The sequence below is a fragment of the Athene noctua genome, chromosome 5 (assembly GCF_965140245.1).
Source record: "Athene noctua chromosome 5, bAthNoc1.hap1.1, whole genome shotgun sequence".
In the NCBI taxonomy this organism is placed as follows: Eukaryota; Metazoa; Chordata; class Aves; order Strigiformes; family Strigidae; genus Athene; species Athene noctua.
Genome location: NC_134041.1, coordinates 45,827,337 through 45,844,104, shown reverse-complemented (window position 1 = coordinate 45,844,104; position 16,768 = coordinate 45,827,337). Strand labels below are relative to the sequence as shown.

The window sequence follows — 16,768 nt, the reverse complement described above, 5'->3', positions numbered from 1 at the left end:
GATAAGATACTTGTAAACAGTCAGTAGAAATTGTTCTTGTGGATGTGGAAATGGTCATTCAGCACAGTCTTTTGTACAGAAGCTTGGTTTGTAGTTTAAGACAATCAATAGTAATAGATCTTGTACATGCTGGAGTGGGCTCACAAGACCATGGGCCAGCTGGATTACAAAAATTCACTGGAACAACAGTTTGACATATCTCATCCAATGCAGCTGAAGACACTGTTGCAATGACCCTTGCAATGGAGGCTACTGTCACCACCTAGACAACACCTGGCCATCCTATTCAAGAGATGTGATTCCCCATGCAAATGTATACTATGGAAAGAATCCCAAATTTTTGCCCTACACACAGTCTGTAAAACACTACCAAGGCTAAGCCCTGCCCCTCCAGAAAGGCAGCCACTCCTCATTGCCAAACTTTCGTATTACCAAACTGCCAATGAAACCATTGTCTTATGTAGGGCTACAGTCATCCCTCATGCCACAACAGCTCTCTTTCTTATTACTGGGGAATCTCATTGCCCATTTGGACTTTGCCTTGAGAAATAATAACAGTAGGGCTCCACAGGTAGCAGGCAGATGTAGCTTGGCAGTGGGTTGAAATGAGAAAATCCTGTTTAGCACCTTGACAGAAAGCCCAAATGAGTTAACTGAAAAAAACATTTCTACTGAAAAATAAGGCAACCCCCAAGACTCCAATTGCAAAAACTTTTCTTTAGACAAGTAACTAAGTAGCCTGTTCAGTTCCATTTTACATCTTAAAGAACAGGAATATAAAGGGCTACAGAGGACCATAATGAACACATTCCACCCCAGGACTGTAAAAGAACTAATCTCTGTGTTCCACCACAGCCATCCTACCTTCAAGAAGTTCCAAAGGTTCTCATCAAATGGCAACTTGGCTGTCTGGATCTTGCCCTGGCAGTAATCAAGAAGGTTCCCTGACTGCAAGGCCATCTGCAGTTCTCTGGATCGGAGCAGGAATTCAGTTTCAGTAGTGACTTGACTGATGAATACTTGGTGTGGGTAAGTCTGCTGCATTTGCTGTTCAGGAGCTTTGGCAAGACCAAAGGAAATAAGTTTTCCTCCAAACTGAGAAAGACAGAGGGAGACACAGTAAGCATTCTTACAAACAAAGATAAAAGCATCTCAGCTCTTAATTCAGCAAGATTGACTCAAGCTCCAGCTGTGACTACAAGGAACCCAAACAGTTCAATGCATACGGATGGTAGGGACATTGAGGGAGTCCGTATCACAAGCCCTTCAGCTGAAAACTGATAACCATAACACTTGTGCATGTCCTATCAGGCCTAGACAATTGAAAACTCTAAAGAGGCACAGAGAAAAAAGTACATTTGGAACTGTTTGTTCTTTTCTAATACAGAGAGGCAGGATGCAGTGATAAAAACTATCATGTGAACGGCAGACACTAGACACAGAGAACAAGTCAAGCCACAAGCTAAAAGAACAATTCAGCCTTCTGATTTAGGAGCAAAGGTGAAGAAAATTAAATACCTGGATAGGAAGCAAAGAGACAGAGAAGAATGGGAATGCATGTTACAGCCTACAAGGACATCTTTTATGAGTCTTCTTTACCTTTATTAACTCCCACTTATAACCTCCCATTCTCTGCTACAGGACTCCTTCTTGTTGGAAATATACATGAATGTTGAGCAAAAGAGCTTTGCTCCATGGGACACCACACTGCACAGCATTAAACAGGCACTAGAACAACTAGCAGTGGGAAGATAAAAAGGCTTCTCCAGCAAAAGAAGAGGATTCTGTCACAAGATGACACAACTGTTGCATTTTAAGCTAAGGATGATCCATTCACTTACTGCAAATGAAACCCCCACAGGTCTGCGAATCCACTTGGGTGGCTTTTTTAATGGTGGAATCAAGGTAGTCTGAGCTACTTGCTCTGGCACCTGCAGAGGAGGAAGGATCTGTCCTGTGCCAAAGGGATCCAGGTTGTTGAAAGAGGAAGAGATCTAGACTCAGGCAGAGAAAGGAATAAAACATAATTAAATTCCTCTCTGTACGGAGTAAGCACAAAACACTGCTTCTTAGTAATTAGTTACTTTCCTCTCTGATGAAGAAAAAGGCTATTACAGCACCTCTTCCTGGAATACCACCAAGCCTCCATGTGACAGAAATGGTATTTCCAAACAGTTCCAGAAATTATTTCTCAAGAAAGCTTCACCCTGAGAGATTTTCAAGTAATTTTTCATTAGCAAGATGGAAATTCCCTAACAAACACTGCCTGGCCTAGCACCCAGCTCATAAACACAGGGGTTACAAAATTACTTGTTTTATGAAAGACAGTGACAACATATGGTCAAAAGTTGTCCAACAATTCTGTGTTTTGCTCACAAAGGAATGCTGACTTCCTTTCTGTTGCTGGAGTCTTTCAAGTGGGTTAGTTTTAAGGACTGTCTCAAACTTTTATAGCTTAGATGAGGCTGGTGAAATAATCCCTTCAGACTTTCTTGCCTAGACAAGAGAATGTCAAAAGTGGCCTCTGATCTGGATTTCTGATATTTAGGAAGTCAGTGAGCATACACACAATGCTGTTCACAAGCATTCTTAATTGCTAACATTGTTGGCATAGATTTATTGTTTGCTAAAGATAACCCTGTTCAAGTTTGACTGGACCATAGGGCAAAATACAGCTGACCAGCATACATGAAAAGAAGCAATACAATGCTCATTAAGTTAAGGCTGCCAAACAAAGAATCACAGGCAACACCTACATATTTTGTCTTTCATGTCTTTCTTGAGAGGAAACCAATTCCACAGAAAGACCACTTCCTGGAGGAACAGCGTATACTTGACAGATCAATCACTCTAAACCTTCAAAAAATAAATACACACTATCAAGGGTACCAGTAATATCAACCACAAGGTCTCCAACAGAATTTCTGTCCTGATACCATGGAACCCAGATGAAAGAGATCTCTTGGTCACAAACTCCCCGCCTCCATAAATGTCATTATCTCCTCCTATTTTTGTTCTTGTTATTCTATTTATCTAGGAGTTATTCTACCCTACTGTTCTCCAACTGTGAATAGTGGAAGTGTAGTGCATGCACATGAAGAATGCACAGAAAGAAAATTCTCCACAGGTTAAATAAATCCTTAATCTCCTACAGCTGTTGCTTGATAAAGTATTTTCTTTCTCTTGCAAATCCTATGAAACTGAATTCAGACAGCTGTAAATGACTATATAAATAACACTTAAGCCAGCTCATACGTATTCTCTTAAAACCTGTATTGTAAGGCATTTGTTGGCTGGGAGAGAGGGAAGGAATTAAAAGACTAGACACCAGATTAAAACTAAAATTTTAGACAGTACTGACATTTAATCTGTTCAGAGTTTGCCCATCTATTCATCAGCTAAGTAATGGGTTTCAGTATCAAAATATTAACATGCTTCAAGTTATAGTTAACTGCCTTGAAAACTGCTAATAGTGACTTATAAACTACTTCTAAAAATTCTCTTCTGAACTAACAAAGAATAAGATGCATTAATTAGTATCATGTATTTAATTTTATCCTAATGACAAGACAAGCTTGTTGCTCTAACAGGTGTGCTTCTTTATTTTTAGTCTAGTATTAATAACCATAAATACATATAACATCAAAACTACACTTGATCTTGTTCTCTTTACACACTTTAATGAATTTTACAAGAAAGACTGAGATACCTTTGTCAAGAAGCAATGTAGTCCCTTTGGGACTTGGTGAATATTAAGTCCCCACACAGGTAACTTCTGGTTCCCACACCATACAGCTATATGTCCTGGTGGGTGGGACAGACTGCATCACTTAAAAATCACGCTGTTACACATGTGTGCTTCTAACATTCTCAGAAGTCGGGTAAGTAATTGCCATTCTGTAACATGTTCACAGGACTTTACCTTGTCAGCCTGCGTCTTCTGTTGAGCTTCTAAGTTCCCACCCATAACAGAATAAATGTTGATCCACCCATCGAAAGTGGCAGCAGAGAAGACTGAAGGATTCCTAGGACACCACTGGACATCAAAGCACCACTGACTCCGAATAGGCAACTCGTAAACGACCTGCCACAGAAAGAGAAGGCAAAAGCACAACACTAATAGTTGCCTGCTTTCCCCAAATTACTTGCCCACAGCAAGTGTGTCATACTTTATTTATGTATCACCATTGTACACAAGCCTCTTATTTTTTTATTCTTGAAGGATGCACTGCAACTGAGTTATAGCGCATTGAATCCAAACCACAGAAAGCCCCAGGAAGCTGCTATACCATAGGATTACAATTGTAGGACAAAATGCAAAAGAAATGTCTGTACTGTTGCACCTGCTGTTAACCAAGGGAGACACACCAGAAAACAACACAAGAAAAGCAGAAGCCAAAAGGCAAGAAGGTATCATGAGCAAGAACATGTAAACAGAAAGAATAGTCTGGACTAACAAATTTGACACGGAAAATAAAAGCCTACAGAAAAAAGTACAACAACAGAAGAGGACCGTAATAGCTGCAGATGAACTATGAAGGATATTGCAGTCAACAAGCTTCTGGTCCAGCACTCAAAAATCCAAAGATCAATTCATGTCTCAGTCACACACTTCCTGCCTGACACTGGGCAACATATTAACACAACCTTTGAACCTCCAGTCTGTAAAATGAAGATTTCCTTTATGCTTCATAGGCAAAAAGCACAGAGAATCACAGCTTCCTTCTCTGTGGGAACATAATCTTCATTTTCATTCCCAGGTATAAAACCTTGCATTTGCTTATATTAAAATATAGATTGCTAAATTAAAAAAAAAAAAAAATCCCCAATATTTCCCAAAAACTAAATAAACCAACCCTTCCCCAAACTCAACAGATCAGTCACTCTGTATAACTGTACTGTCCTTACTATTGAAAACCTTTCCCCTTTTTGTATCACCTGAAAATTTTCTGTTCATTAGTACCAAGTCAAGAACAGCTCCCTAACAATGGTTTGTGCATAAATGTCCAAGCTGAATTTGGACTCTGCAAATCTACAGAAGCATGCATAAAGATAAGCCAACTGCAATAATTTTTTTTTTTTTTAATTTTTCCACTAAAACACAGTTAAAAAACTTTAGTAGAAATCAGACTTCAGGAACATTTCAGAGTCTGATTCTCTTCTAACCACTAGACATCTGTACAGAATGAGCATCAAACGCTATGAAACCACAACGCAGCATTTCATGCATTTTATGAAAATGGATTAATTTTTTTCCATGTCTCCAAGGCAAATGTGGTCAGCTAAGTGAAATTGTCCCCTGAAATGAATCCAGCCTGGGGCTCCCAGCGGACTTCATTCAGTATTGTCAGAGTACTTTCCTCATGCTATCATCAAGACCAACTAAAGGAACTTTGTTCAAAATTAATTTTATCCAGAAATTCCGCATTGAATAGGTTTTCAGAAAAAATTTTTACACAGTCCTATTTTAATTCAGGTAGTAGCAAAATATTTCAGAGATGGTAATTTTGAGATACATGACTAGATAAGCACATACATGTGAAATCACTGTACTATGAATAAGGTTTACACACATTTAATTACATTGTTCCCCCCTCAACAAATGCTCCCGATTGTCCTTTAAGTTTCCCCCTGCAAACTTGCAACCCTAGGAGAAGGAAGAAGAAGAAACAAATGGACACAGAGAACACTACATGTGTGAACATAGCCAGAGTAACCATAATTAGCTGAAACTAAGTTTTAGTTAAAGCTTTCTTCCCTCTACAACCTCTGGACGCAGATACATCAGAGAAAATCTCTGCCTGTTTATGCTGTTTTCAGTCTGGGTCTGGATATGGACAACACTCTCATTCACCCCAGACAGGAAGAATGCAGAAGACATACTGGAGGAAATTACATTGGCACTCCACAGGGATACAGAGAAGGGACACATACATAGCACAGTACACAACTCTGTATAAAGCAGACCATGTGTACTTATAGCTGTGGTTATGTACCTCTCCCATACTTGGGTTCCAGCACAAGATCCGGTTGTCTTTGGCACTACTCAACAGCAGTTCAGGGTCAGCCTGGCACCAAGACACAGAGAGAACTCCCCTAAAATAGATCAGAAATAAATCAGTTGTATTTCATACCCAGACCACTCTCCCACCCTGTCACCAAGAAAGCAGCAGAAATGTATCTCTACCCTCAACCAGATTCATCTGTGAAACAAAGCAGACCTAGAAAAAAATCATAGTTAGCCTAAGTCCAGTTTCTCAGATGTCTGCCTTTTAAAGAAGACAACACAAGCAGGCGCTCACCTCGTGTGCCCTTCCAGCTGGCTCAGAGGAGAGGTAGCAAAACGTAAGTCCCATATTTGGATCACTGGCAAGCGGTCATCCTCAGAGGAAAGGACTAGCTGGGTTGCAACTTCTGGATGCCAGGCCATTCCTGAGCAATGCATCTAGGGACAAAAATAGCATAGGCTGAAAATTCAGCAAAGCAAGCTGACAATAGCAAAAATGGCCCAAAGCCACGTTATTCTGTGCTTAACTCGCCTAGAATACTTGACATAAAGCAAGCCTAGCAATGTCTTGCTGTGGGAAGCAAGCTTATTTACCTTCTCCACACAGCAGAAGACTCACTAACCATACAGAAGTTGAAGGACTAGTTCAAAGTTGATCTAAGGAGACAGCTGGGATTAAAATGCAGGAGGCTGCTCATAAATGAGCTGTGAACATAGAAACTGAATGCAAGGATGCCCTAATTTTAGGAACAGCTACAGGTCTCATTTCTCCATTTCATTAGGGAAAAAAAGAGAGGTGCTTTGATGCTACAGCTCCAAGAGAACCAGTGTCAACAGCTCCCACCATAAAACCCCTTGATCTCAAGACCCTGTGCCACTGCTTTGCAGTCACATGTGGCATGTTGTAAGCTAGTTGGAGTCACAGTGTTTCCTCCACTCACTCTGTTACTGTGGTCACTGACTTTGATGATAGGCTCATTCTTTCTGAGGTCCCAAACCACAGCCTTGCCGCTGGGGTGAGCTGAGGACAGGATATGCTGCACCTGACGATTCCAGGACACCACACTGATGTCTTCATGAGGCTGCCAAGATAGGAAAGGCCACACATCCATTATTCCCATGTTGAGGGAACACAAATCACAGGGTTCTGTCACTAGCTTTGACTTATTTGAGGATATATTAATTATTCTCTTCAATCACTGATCAACTAACTGGAAATAGCAGCACTGACCAGAAAGACTAGAGAGCATGGAAAGTCGTTTACGCAGAACGTACAGTGGACAGTCAAATTCTATGGGGGAACGTCACCTGGAAAAGCACCTTTGCATTTTGGGAGCAGGTATTGGATTCTGCATTGGCCCAATGTGTCATAAATCAGTCCAGAGAGAACTGCTGCTGAGAGAACATAGATGCTTCTACCTTGACTCCTGAGATGAAGTTAAATGTAAAGATGACCTTGTCCAACATTTCAGGAGTGCAGCAAGACGGAAAATGATGAGGCATTCAAGGCTAATTGCCATTACTGTAGCTACTACAATGCAGGAGATAGGCAAGGAGACAAATGAGAGGCTTATTGGAGGAAAAACTTGGCCTGCTTTTAGGCAAGTTTACTATAATTTTTTCACTTGCAGAAGTTGATTGCCCTGAATAACATAATCAGCATTAGAAGATCAGAAGCTTCTTTCTCTTCAAACTCAGGAAACATCTGGGAGTAATAGCCAAGATGCATTAAATGGCTCACTGGGTCTGCTAGGGATATTACTTTCATGAGATATGAAAAGCTTCAGCTGAAGCCTGAAGTAAATTCGTTTCTCAGAGAAGGTCCAATAAGCCTTCTTAATCCATCACACATGCCCCAGCTGGATCACAAGATAAACTGGTCAGTTACTTGGTACAAATCCACAAAGAGCTTACCCATCCATGCAAAGTGCATCCTTCCAGAGCTTGCCAGCCTACCTCCCCTCCCTTTGTAACACTCTCTCCACTTCCCCAGAATGAAGCTATTAGTCAGTTCTGATTCATCTTTCTCCTGACAGATATCGAGGTCATTCCCCCTTCAACTGACTAGACCAGGATTACTTCACACACTCACATCTTTTTGCCTCATCTACTGATATAAAACTGCAAGAGTATTGCCCATAGGAAAACTCATTTACCTGTGACTTAGCCCCTGGAGTCATAGGCACACTGAAGTTATTCAAGTCCCAGATGAAAATTTCAGAATCATTGGCTCCAGAAGCCAAAAGGTTACTCTGTAGAAAAAAAGAAAAGCTCAGCTGAGTTTCACAGGGAAAGAGGACAGATTTTTTAAAAAATAAATGTAAGCAAAAAACCCTAAAGTTTCTGAAGCCAGATGAGAACTGCATTTCACAGTCACTGGTAAGCAGAAAGATACTAACTGGAACCAAGCACATTTCTGGCCTTTGTGCCTTCAGCTGTGCCATGGTACAGACCTGTTTAAAATTTGTCTAGCAAGGTACATATGCAGGTGGCTGATGTTATTCATCATGAAACTTTGCCACAGGCCTGGAAGCTGCTGTCTATGGCCAGCTGAGCCTTTGCCCTTCATCCTGGCACCAAGGACATTTCTTCTCAGAAGAGGCAGGCTTCCCACAAGGGTCTGCAGACAACTTTCAATTTGCCTTTGTGCTACCACAAGAGCTTATGTTCTGTTCACTACTCACATTGCAGTCACTTTAAGTGTGATCAGAGTTGCACTGAATTAGACACCAACTGAAAAAATAAAAAAAGTTCTGATTTCAAATGAGTAATGGTCTAACATGTAACAGTATTACAAGACATGTTTTTACAGAGACATAAGATACTTGATCAAGGTCACAGGGGAATTCAGTGGAAAAGCTGTGAACAGATCCCAAATCTGAGTCCCAAACCAACCCTGTGTCACAACTACCTTTGTGACTCTTTCAGGTTAAAAACTGTTTCTTCAATTTATAAATCTCTATACACAAAGGAAAAACTTTTTTTTTTTAATATAGAGATAAATTTTCATTTGTTTATAAGTATCTTAATGTTGCATACCTGGAAAGGGTTGAAGTCAAGAGCTCGAACAGGACCTGAATGCTTCTCTGTCTGCCCAATTACAGGCTCGCTCTTTGAAGCCAAGATGTGGTGCACACTGTACATTGTCAGCACACCATTATCCCCTCCACCAACGATCACTCCAGAGGACTCTGGGGACCCATTTCCAAAGTTACCCCAGATCAGCTTATGAAACCTAAAAGAGAAGAAAATAAAGTTGGCGTAGGCCACAATATTTGGTGGAAGGCAAGACACCCTCTGCATTACCAAAAACCACATCCATGTTCTGACCTATCAAACATAACGATCAGTCTACACCTTAAATAACTATTTCCCTTTGACGATGACTGTGGGTCTTACACGAGAAAAAAAAAATGAGCTTCCTTCCAAAAACTTTTAAGGGGAATTTACAAAGAAAGAGCTAATCTGTCCCTCTTTTTCTTCCCCTTAAAATGTTTAGGACCTCATAGGGATTTGGTGGGTGAATTTCTCTAACCTACACTATAAAGAAAATCAGATTAAAGGACTATATGCCTTCTTTTCCAGAGCTATTACCTGAAAATTATGTTTACACGCTGTAAAAGCTGCTAGCTACAAATCAAGGCTGTGTTCTACACTGGGTGCAAATGTCACCCACACTGATGAGCCTAAGAAATTGCCTTGTCTTGAAAAGCTGGAAGACAAGTTTCACTCTGCTTCTACTGTCTTTACTGTCTCGACTACTAATTTACAAATCATTAGCCCCAGCAAATTCACATGATACAGAATAACTGTCCTGACTGACTACCATATAAGTCCTTTCAGACTTCTACAATGGTCCAACTGCTGTACTTTTACACCCAACATGACCTATGTCAACAAAACATTCAATTCTTGAAGACAGAAGTCAATTGATCCAAAAGATCGCTTTATACCCGCAAAATACTATCTCTTCCTCTCCTTTCTTGTACCAGAAAAGCCCTTTCCAGTTCCACTGATTGATATGTCAGTATGAGGCTCTAGTACCTGTTTGAGGCAGGAAGTGTTCCTTTCTGTTTCATGTCCAGGGAGGGATCCCTGAAGTCAACCTCAAATATTTCCAAGGTGGCATTTGTACTGAACGATGCATCCAGTTGTTGGGCAGATGTTCCTAGCAGAAGTACAAGGGCAAAACAAGTGGGCACTTTTTTCAAGAGCACAAGATACTAAAAGAGCAGTGCATTGGAAACCTATTCTTGATAGTCAACACAACTTTGGCTGTGCCGTTCAAGGAGAGGACATGTTTAAATATCTCAGAAAGAGGAACCAACAATTATGACAAAGACTCTGAAATAAATTAGAACTTCTTCAAAAAATTCTGGGCAACAGGGTCACTGTTGTACAATTCTCTCTTGAGATAAATATAATTCATATATCCCCTTCCAAGCAGCCACAGCTTCTGATATTGAGTCCTTATCTAACTCACAAATGCAGTCACAACCCTGCTACAAGTATGAACCCAAATACTTCCACATACTGCTCCTGAACCATGACTGTATGTCTTGATCAAACCTTCTAAATCTGGTCTACAGCAAAAGTTCTTCAACCTTAGCCAACTAAACATTCCCCAACAACCCATGGACAGCTAGCAGTCACACAGTGGTTAGCTTCCTCCCTTCTCCCTAGCTTACAGACTAAAACCTGAAACTAGATTTAACATTGCCTAATAGGACACTGCCAGGAAAACAGTTACCCAGTTACCACAGAGGTGCTTTGTAACTGCCTATGGCATGGAAAGTGCTCAAGAGACTATTAAAAAGCAGTACAAATTATGTAACTATGCAGTTTCTGTTCTAAAGCAGACTGAAGCCAAGACCTTTTGTCCAACCAAAAATCTGTCCTTATTAGAGAAACAAAAAATAGACTATCTATCCCAAAAATGGCAGTGTTGCTTTTAAGGCAACATCTGAACTTTTGTCACTTTCTTTTGACAGCGATCCCTAAAAAAAAGAGCAAAACAATATGGCAGCACTGCACAACCCAGGCAGGAGACAGAATTGACTAGTTCTCATGTTGGGCAAACAACCCAAGCTGTTGGTCCCACAGACACTAAACTCACCCACTGCCAACTCAGTGAACAGGCTGACTTTGCGCTTTGGAAAATAAAATTATTATAACAATAATGAATAATGAATAATATCAACAAAGTGCAAATTCAAGGTTTTGCAGAAATATTGAAAATTGAATGATAACTGAAACATGCAACTTTAGGAAGAAGAGGTTTCTATTATTTGATTGTCAAACCACGTGATAATGTCTGAAGACCTACAAAGTAAAAGTGAGCTTAAATGAGCATGATTAGAATGAACTTTTTTTTTCACAGACATAGCAAGTAACCTTATTTTGGTTTATTTTTTATAGCAAGCAGGTGTTGGAGTTCATGTGGACTTAATTAGAAGTTAGATCCAAAAAGCCATGTATTCACTCTTTGAAAAAATCACTGGCTTTTAAGGTGTCAAAGCTGGGCACATAAATAATCCTCTACAGGTCACTTTAAAAAAAATGAAGGCTACAATGGTTTTGGTATATTGCTCGTAAGTTTTCCAGAGATTATTAAGGTGGGAATTGTTCAAAGTGAAAGACAATACAACTCTACATAAAATCTCTCTGTGACTCATACTTTAATTTTCACAAATTGTGAAGATTACCTGTTGCTAGATAAATGGGGTGGTGGTTAGCTGGACTCCATGCCTGGACAGCTGTTCGCTCAATTTCCTTTAGCTTCATTTTTTAGGCTCTAGAAGAAATATCACACAGTGGTTAAAACAGTGGGATAAAGTCAACATGAAAATAATCACACTGATAACAGGATATCCCCTAACAAAGGTACCACACAAACAAATCACTCTCAACAGAGAGAAGTTACTTGTTACTTCCTGAGCTAGCGTATACACTTTCACAAGAAAGAATTAGAGTATTTTAGAATTAATGAAAAAAACCCAATCCCAGATGTCTTATTCCAGATTTTCTTTCATATATATATATATCTCTTTCATATACCTCAATTACAGGAGAGTTTCAGTAAAAGGAATGGGATCTAAATTAAACAACATACTAAAGTCTTCAGTCCAGGCTGGTTTAAATCAGCTGCAGAAATTAATTTAAACAATTGTATTTGCAAAGCACTAGTTGCTCTCTCTGAACAAGCTGAAGAAAGAATCTCAGGGCAGGCTAAATTCCAAGCAGAAAAGTGACGTGGCAACAGAAAACAAAGTGCAATGCTATCATGAGCCAATTCAGTTAACGTACTTTGTTCTCGTTCCTCTGAGAAATGAAAAGGAAAAATTAATTTTACTTTCTGCTTGAGTTTCTAAATGGTAGAAGGTGAAAAGAAGCAATCCAGAAGAACTGGGTTTCAATCTCATCTCTGACAACAATTCTTTTTATTTACTCTGGATACATCAACTGACACCTGTAAAATGGGAACACAACTTCCCCATATCACTAGAGAGACATTAGTTGGCCAATAATGTAGCAGCATAATTGAAAGTCAAACAACAGCCAGAAGGTTGCAAAACTGCATATAAATAAAAATTATTGTTCCATGGAGGATCCTGTTCTTTCTGAGGAGAAAACAGCCAGCACCTCTGCATTCCAGACTATGCCCAGGGCTTCAAGGCATGTCAGTAACATAAACGATGTGTGGACATACCATTCACAGGCTATTGGGGTGACTCTCATGAGCAGTTCCTAAACCTTCAAGCTTGGCTGCAGTGCAGTCTTTTTTTTAACTCTAGCTAAACAGAATTGCTAACTATGCACTCAGATGATACCATGCTGAATAAAGTAAAACTGTCAGCAGGCAGCACAGCAAAACCCTGCATCTTGCCAGCTCACTGATTAACCTCTCCTGGTTACTTGACACTGTTTGTGTTAGCGAGGCTGACAGTTAAACCACAGTCTGCATCATGTGGCCCCCTGTTCAGATACAGGGTTACAAGTGTCAGTGCTTCAGAGTTTGGTCTTACTCAGGCCAGAATATGGTTGTTTATTTGTACCCAAGTTCATAAAGGTAGCTTGCTGTGGCTAGCCCACTGTTTGGCCAAACCATTTCCCTAAAAAAAACCAATTCTGAAAAAGTCTTTCATCATCTTGTGGCTTATATGAAGCTACGGCCTCCTGAGACCCACACAAAGGAAAATCTGATCTGCATTGCTTCTTTGGCTTGGACCTCCTGGCTAACTGCTCCACACTCTTTTTAGGATTTCTTCTCCACCATCAGTCAGAGGCTAAGGACATCCTTTCTCTCCCTCATGCACTATTAGGACATGCTGTTTGATTAGAATTTATTTAATGCTCGAAGTATTCTCACATTAACCTTATCCCATCTTAGTTGAGGCCCAGAGCAATCTGCATGGAACTCTTTACAATAAGACAAGTGCAACTATTTCCTCATGCAACCCAGGAACAAAGGTAGAAAGGTCATTTCCTCCTCAGCACCATAACAGACCTCTAACGCTTACTTTCCTACCTTTCAGGACACACTCTGCAGAGCACTCGTTAGGGCTCCATCACATTCTCTCTGCCAAGAAGTTCTGCTGCTTACTCATTTGTCTCCCAAAGCAGCACAGGAACACTGTCCGGGTCTCCTCTCTTCAATAAAAACATCCCCAGGAGAAGTCAGGTGAACCTGCTAGCAACAGCCTACTGCACAAAGCACCACTTGACTCCACTGATGTGGGGGAACAGGACAGCTGGTGTGTTCCTCACCAGTCCCTTTCTTGCCTCTTCCTCCTCCAGTTACAATCCATCAATTGTTGGAGCTGTCTGTATATACAGGTCTCACTGGTTCTTGGCTTTTGAAAGGGCAACTTGCCTGTGAACATCAGTAGACAGTGGCCAAGAGACCTCTTTCCTCTAGTAAATTAGCCGGTAAGGAAGCAATGAAGAGGACAACCATCACAAACTTAGCTGGGTGAACGGTATGAGCTCCCACTCCTTATCCTCTGTGCTGGACTAACTACATGGCTGGCAGAATTTGCATTTAATGTGCAAACAAAGACAAGCCACAAGAAAAATGCAGAACAGAATTGATCAATTATCTGGATTCTCTTGTCAATAGAGCATTTTGTATAAGAAAGTCAACATCGCTGTTCTCTTTTCACAAACTTAAGTCAGGACAGAACATGAAGGTAAAGTGTCTTGCTCATGATAGCTCACCCAGACACAGGGAAGCAAACAAGGCACCATTTAGAGTGGCTCAATATCAACAGAACAACTGGAGAAGTGCTGGAGAAGAACAGGTACACTGTGTTCCTGGTCCTCAAGGCAAAGCAGTAGCAGTGCCAACAGACTTGAGAAGGCCCACAGGACACATATAAGAAGCCACCATCACTGTATCACACCATCTGTTAAGCACCTCCTATCAGTTCAGCTCTACTGCAGCTGAGGTTCTACAGGGATGCAACAGCATCTCCTCCTTAAATCAGTGGGCTCTGAGTTTGGAGGGGAAAAAAGCCTGATTTGAGTCTTACTCTCTTAAGAGAAGTGACCCTTCTACACAATGTGCATGTCTGTATCCAGGATAGGACTCATGATTCTTAAAGCAGGAAAAATCTCTTCTTTAGCAACCTCTTGTGGCTGCATGAGAAAAATTCATAAGCATCAAATTCTTCCACAGAATTTTAAGGAGAGATTTCCACCTGCTGTCATCTCCCGAATTAGTCTCGAAGACTTATGAGAAAGCTCATACTTTCCTCGGGACCTCTAATTAGTTAATCATGACAATTCCTCCTCCTTCTACAGACATCTGATTACAGATCTGATGTATTAATGAACTTCAGCCCCAGTAGGAGTCACGGGACAGAAGCAGCATTTCCCCCTAGTCTCCCCCAGCCATGGTTTCCTGCACAGTGTCTACAAAGCAAAACCCAGCAGGTCAGAGCACTCCCCACCACCAGAAAATGGAGAGCACACAGATAAACAGTGAAAAGTAAAATCACATGGCTCTCAAACCATGACAGACCACATGAGCAATGCTGACAGAGGCAAAAATTCCTCACCTACACTAACTCGAAATATTTGTGGTTTAGAATACATCCTAAAAGACTGTGGTTGTTGTTGTATCAGGTAACTGACCATCAAAGCTGCCATAATAAGCATGCCTGCTATCACCCTATAAAGCCTTTTCTGGCACCACCCAAATACTATAAATCGGAAATCACCTCCTACTGACTTCCCCAATCCTCCTCCTGCCACTGGGCACCCAACCATTCCTCTCTGAACAGTTCCTGATAGAGCACACAAAGAAGCTGACAGCCTGATCCCCCTCAGCTAAAGGTGAAACTTGGGCAGAACTGAAAAGACTTGTCCAAGGTCACTCAGGTGACAGGTAGCCACCCTAAGACTTGAAAAAGGCCTCTCAGCCGTAACACAGTGGTTAAGATACAAACGGTCCTACAGTCTCCACACTGCAGCATCAGTTTAAAATCTCTATACAGCCCTTCCCTTTACATTGCTCTGACACTCTCCTTTCACAGCTCCCAAATACCCTATAGCCAGACTGTTCTTGTAAGTGCTTATTATAAACCCTGATTACAGAGGCAGAAGGCACAGGGACACTAATCTCAGCTAATCATTGGTGTCTGCAAGGCGGGGTTGTTGCAAGGCAGGGCAGGGCTCAGCACATTCCTCCATGACAGCTCCCATAGTATATAACGAAACTTCTTGTGCTCTGAGCACTTTCAAGAGCTATTGCTAAGTGCCACAGGACTGTAGGGATGGAAGTGCATATCCACGTATCTAGTCGGCTTGCTCCACACAGCAGCATTACACCGTATGACAGCGAAAAAAGGGCGAAAGTCTAGGAAGGAAGTGACCTCGGACGTCGGGTGTCACAAACAGGCACTCGGCTACGCCAGAGGCCTCTCCGCGGCCCAGGTCCCCGCCTGCCGCTGCCCAGAAGCCGGCCCGCCGGCGGAGGGGTTACAAGCGCCGGGGCTCCCGGGGCAGAGGCGTAGCGACAGAGCCGCAGGACCTGGGGACAGAGCCGGCACAGCGACACGGGGCGGGGCGGGCAGGGCAGCAGAGCAGGCCCGGGCTAGAGGAGGACGGGTGCGAGGGGTCCGGCGCCGGGGCGCGGCAGGGCAGGGCCGCCGCTGGCGGGGCCGGGCCGGCCCGGGGCGCTCCCGGGCCCCTGCCCCCGATGGCGGGGCTGAGGGGCGCGACGGCCGGGGCAGGAGCAGCCGCTGGCATCAGGCCGAGCGGAGCGGAAGAGGGAGGGGGAGGCGGCCCTTACCGGCTCGCTGGCCGTGCCCGCCGCGCCGTCGACCCAAGCCCGAACGGTCCCGCAGCTGAGCCCTCGCGACGGTGGCCGCTGGGAGCCGAAAAACACCCGCCCGCAAAGCGCCGCCCGCCCCGCCCCGCCCCGCCGCGCCTGCGCAGGTGCCAGCGGGAGCGCTCCCCGCTGTGGGTCCGCCGACAGCCCCGGCAACAGCGCCCAGAGTGCGGGGGCCCGACCCTTGTGGGGTTCGGCCACTACTGCCCTTCGGGCGTGTCCCGAAAGCCTTGGGCGTGCTTTCAGTCTCTCCTGCCCAGCTCTGGGGCGTCTCTTCCTCAGTCGCGGCACCACGACTGGGGCCTCAGCAGCAGCCGGGGCTCAGCACTGGGCTCCCAAACCAAGAGGCTCTCCAGCCCCTTTCCTGTTTTTAAGATACTTGGATTTGCTCCATCCACTAGTGCGAAATGGTCCGTGCTGTGCGCCAA

The 16,768-nt window shown here is 42.7% G+C and overlaps 1 protein-coding gene across 3 annotated transcripts in view; it reads right to left on the bottom strand.

Moving 5' to 3' along the window:
- SEC31B (SEC31 homolog B, COPII coat complex component) overlaps nt 1–16,414 on the bottom strand; it is an 81,663-nt gene extending 65,249 nt beyond the window's left edge. For 2 of the 3 annotated variants that reach the window (XM_074907335.1, XM_074907337.1), the window contains exons 1-11: nt 16,302–16,414; nt 11,713–11,801; nt 10,052–10,175; nt 9,047–9,242; nt 8,164–8,259; nt 6,949–7,089; nt 6,303–6,445; nt 5,997–6,096; nt 3,923–4,084; nt 1,842–1,994; nt 865–1,095 (exon numbers count right to left, since the gene is read on the bottom strand). In XM_074907335.1, coding sequence (XP_074763436.1) covers nt 865–1,095; nt 1,842–1,994; nt 3,923–4,084; nt 5,997–6,096; nt 6,303–6,445; nt 6,949–7,089; nt 8,164–8,259; nt 9,047–9,242; nt 10,052–10,175; nt 11,713–11,791 — 1,425 coding nt within the window. In that variant the 5' untranslated portion in view covers nt 11,792–11,801; nt 16,302–16,414. Of the gene's footprint in view, nt 1–864; nt 1,096–1,841; nt 1,995–3,922; nt 4,085–5,996; nt 6,097–6,302; nt 6,446–6,948; nt 7,090–8,163; nt 8,260–9,046; nt 9,243–10,051; nt 10,176–11,712; nt 11,802–13,535; nt 13,650–16,301 lie in introns of those variants that run through there. The other variant, XM_074907336.1, reaches the window with a different exon arrangement.
- Nucleotides 16,415–16,768: the final 354 nt, after the last annotated feature.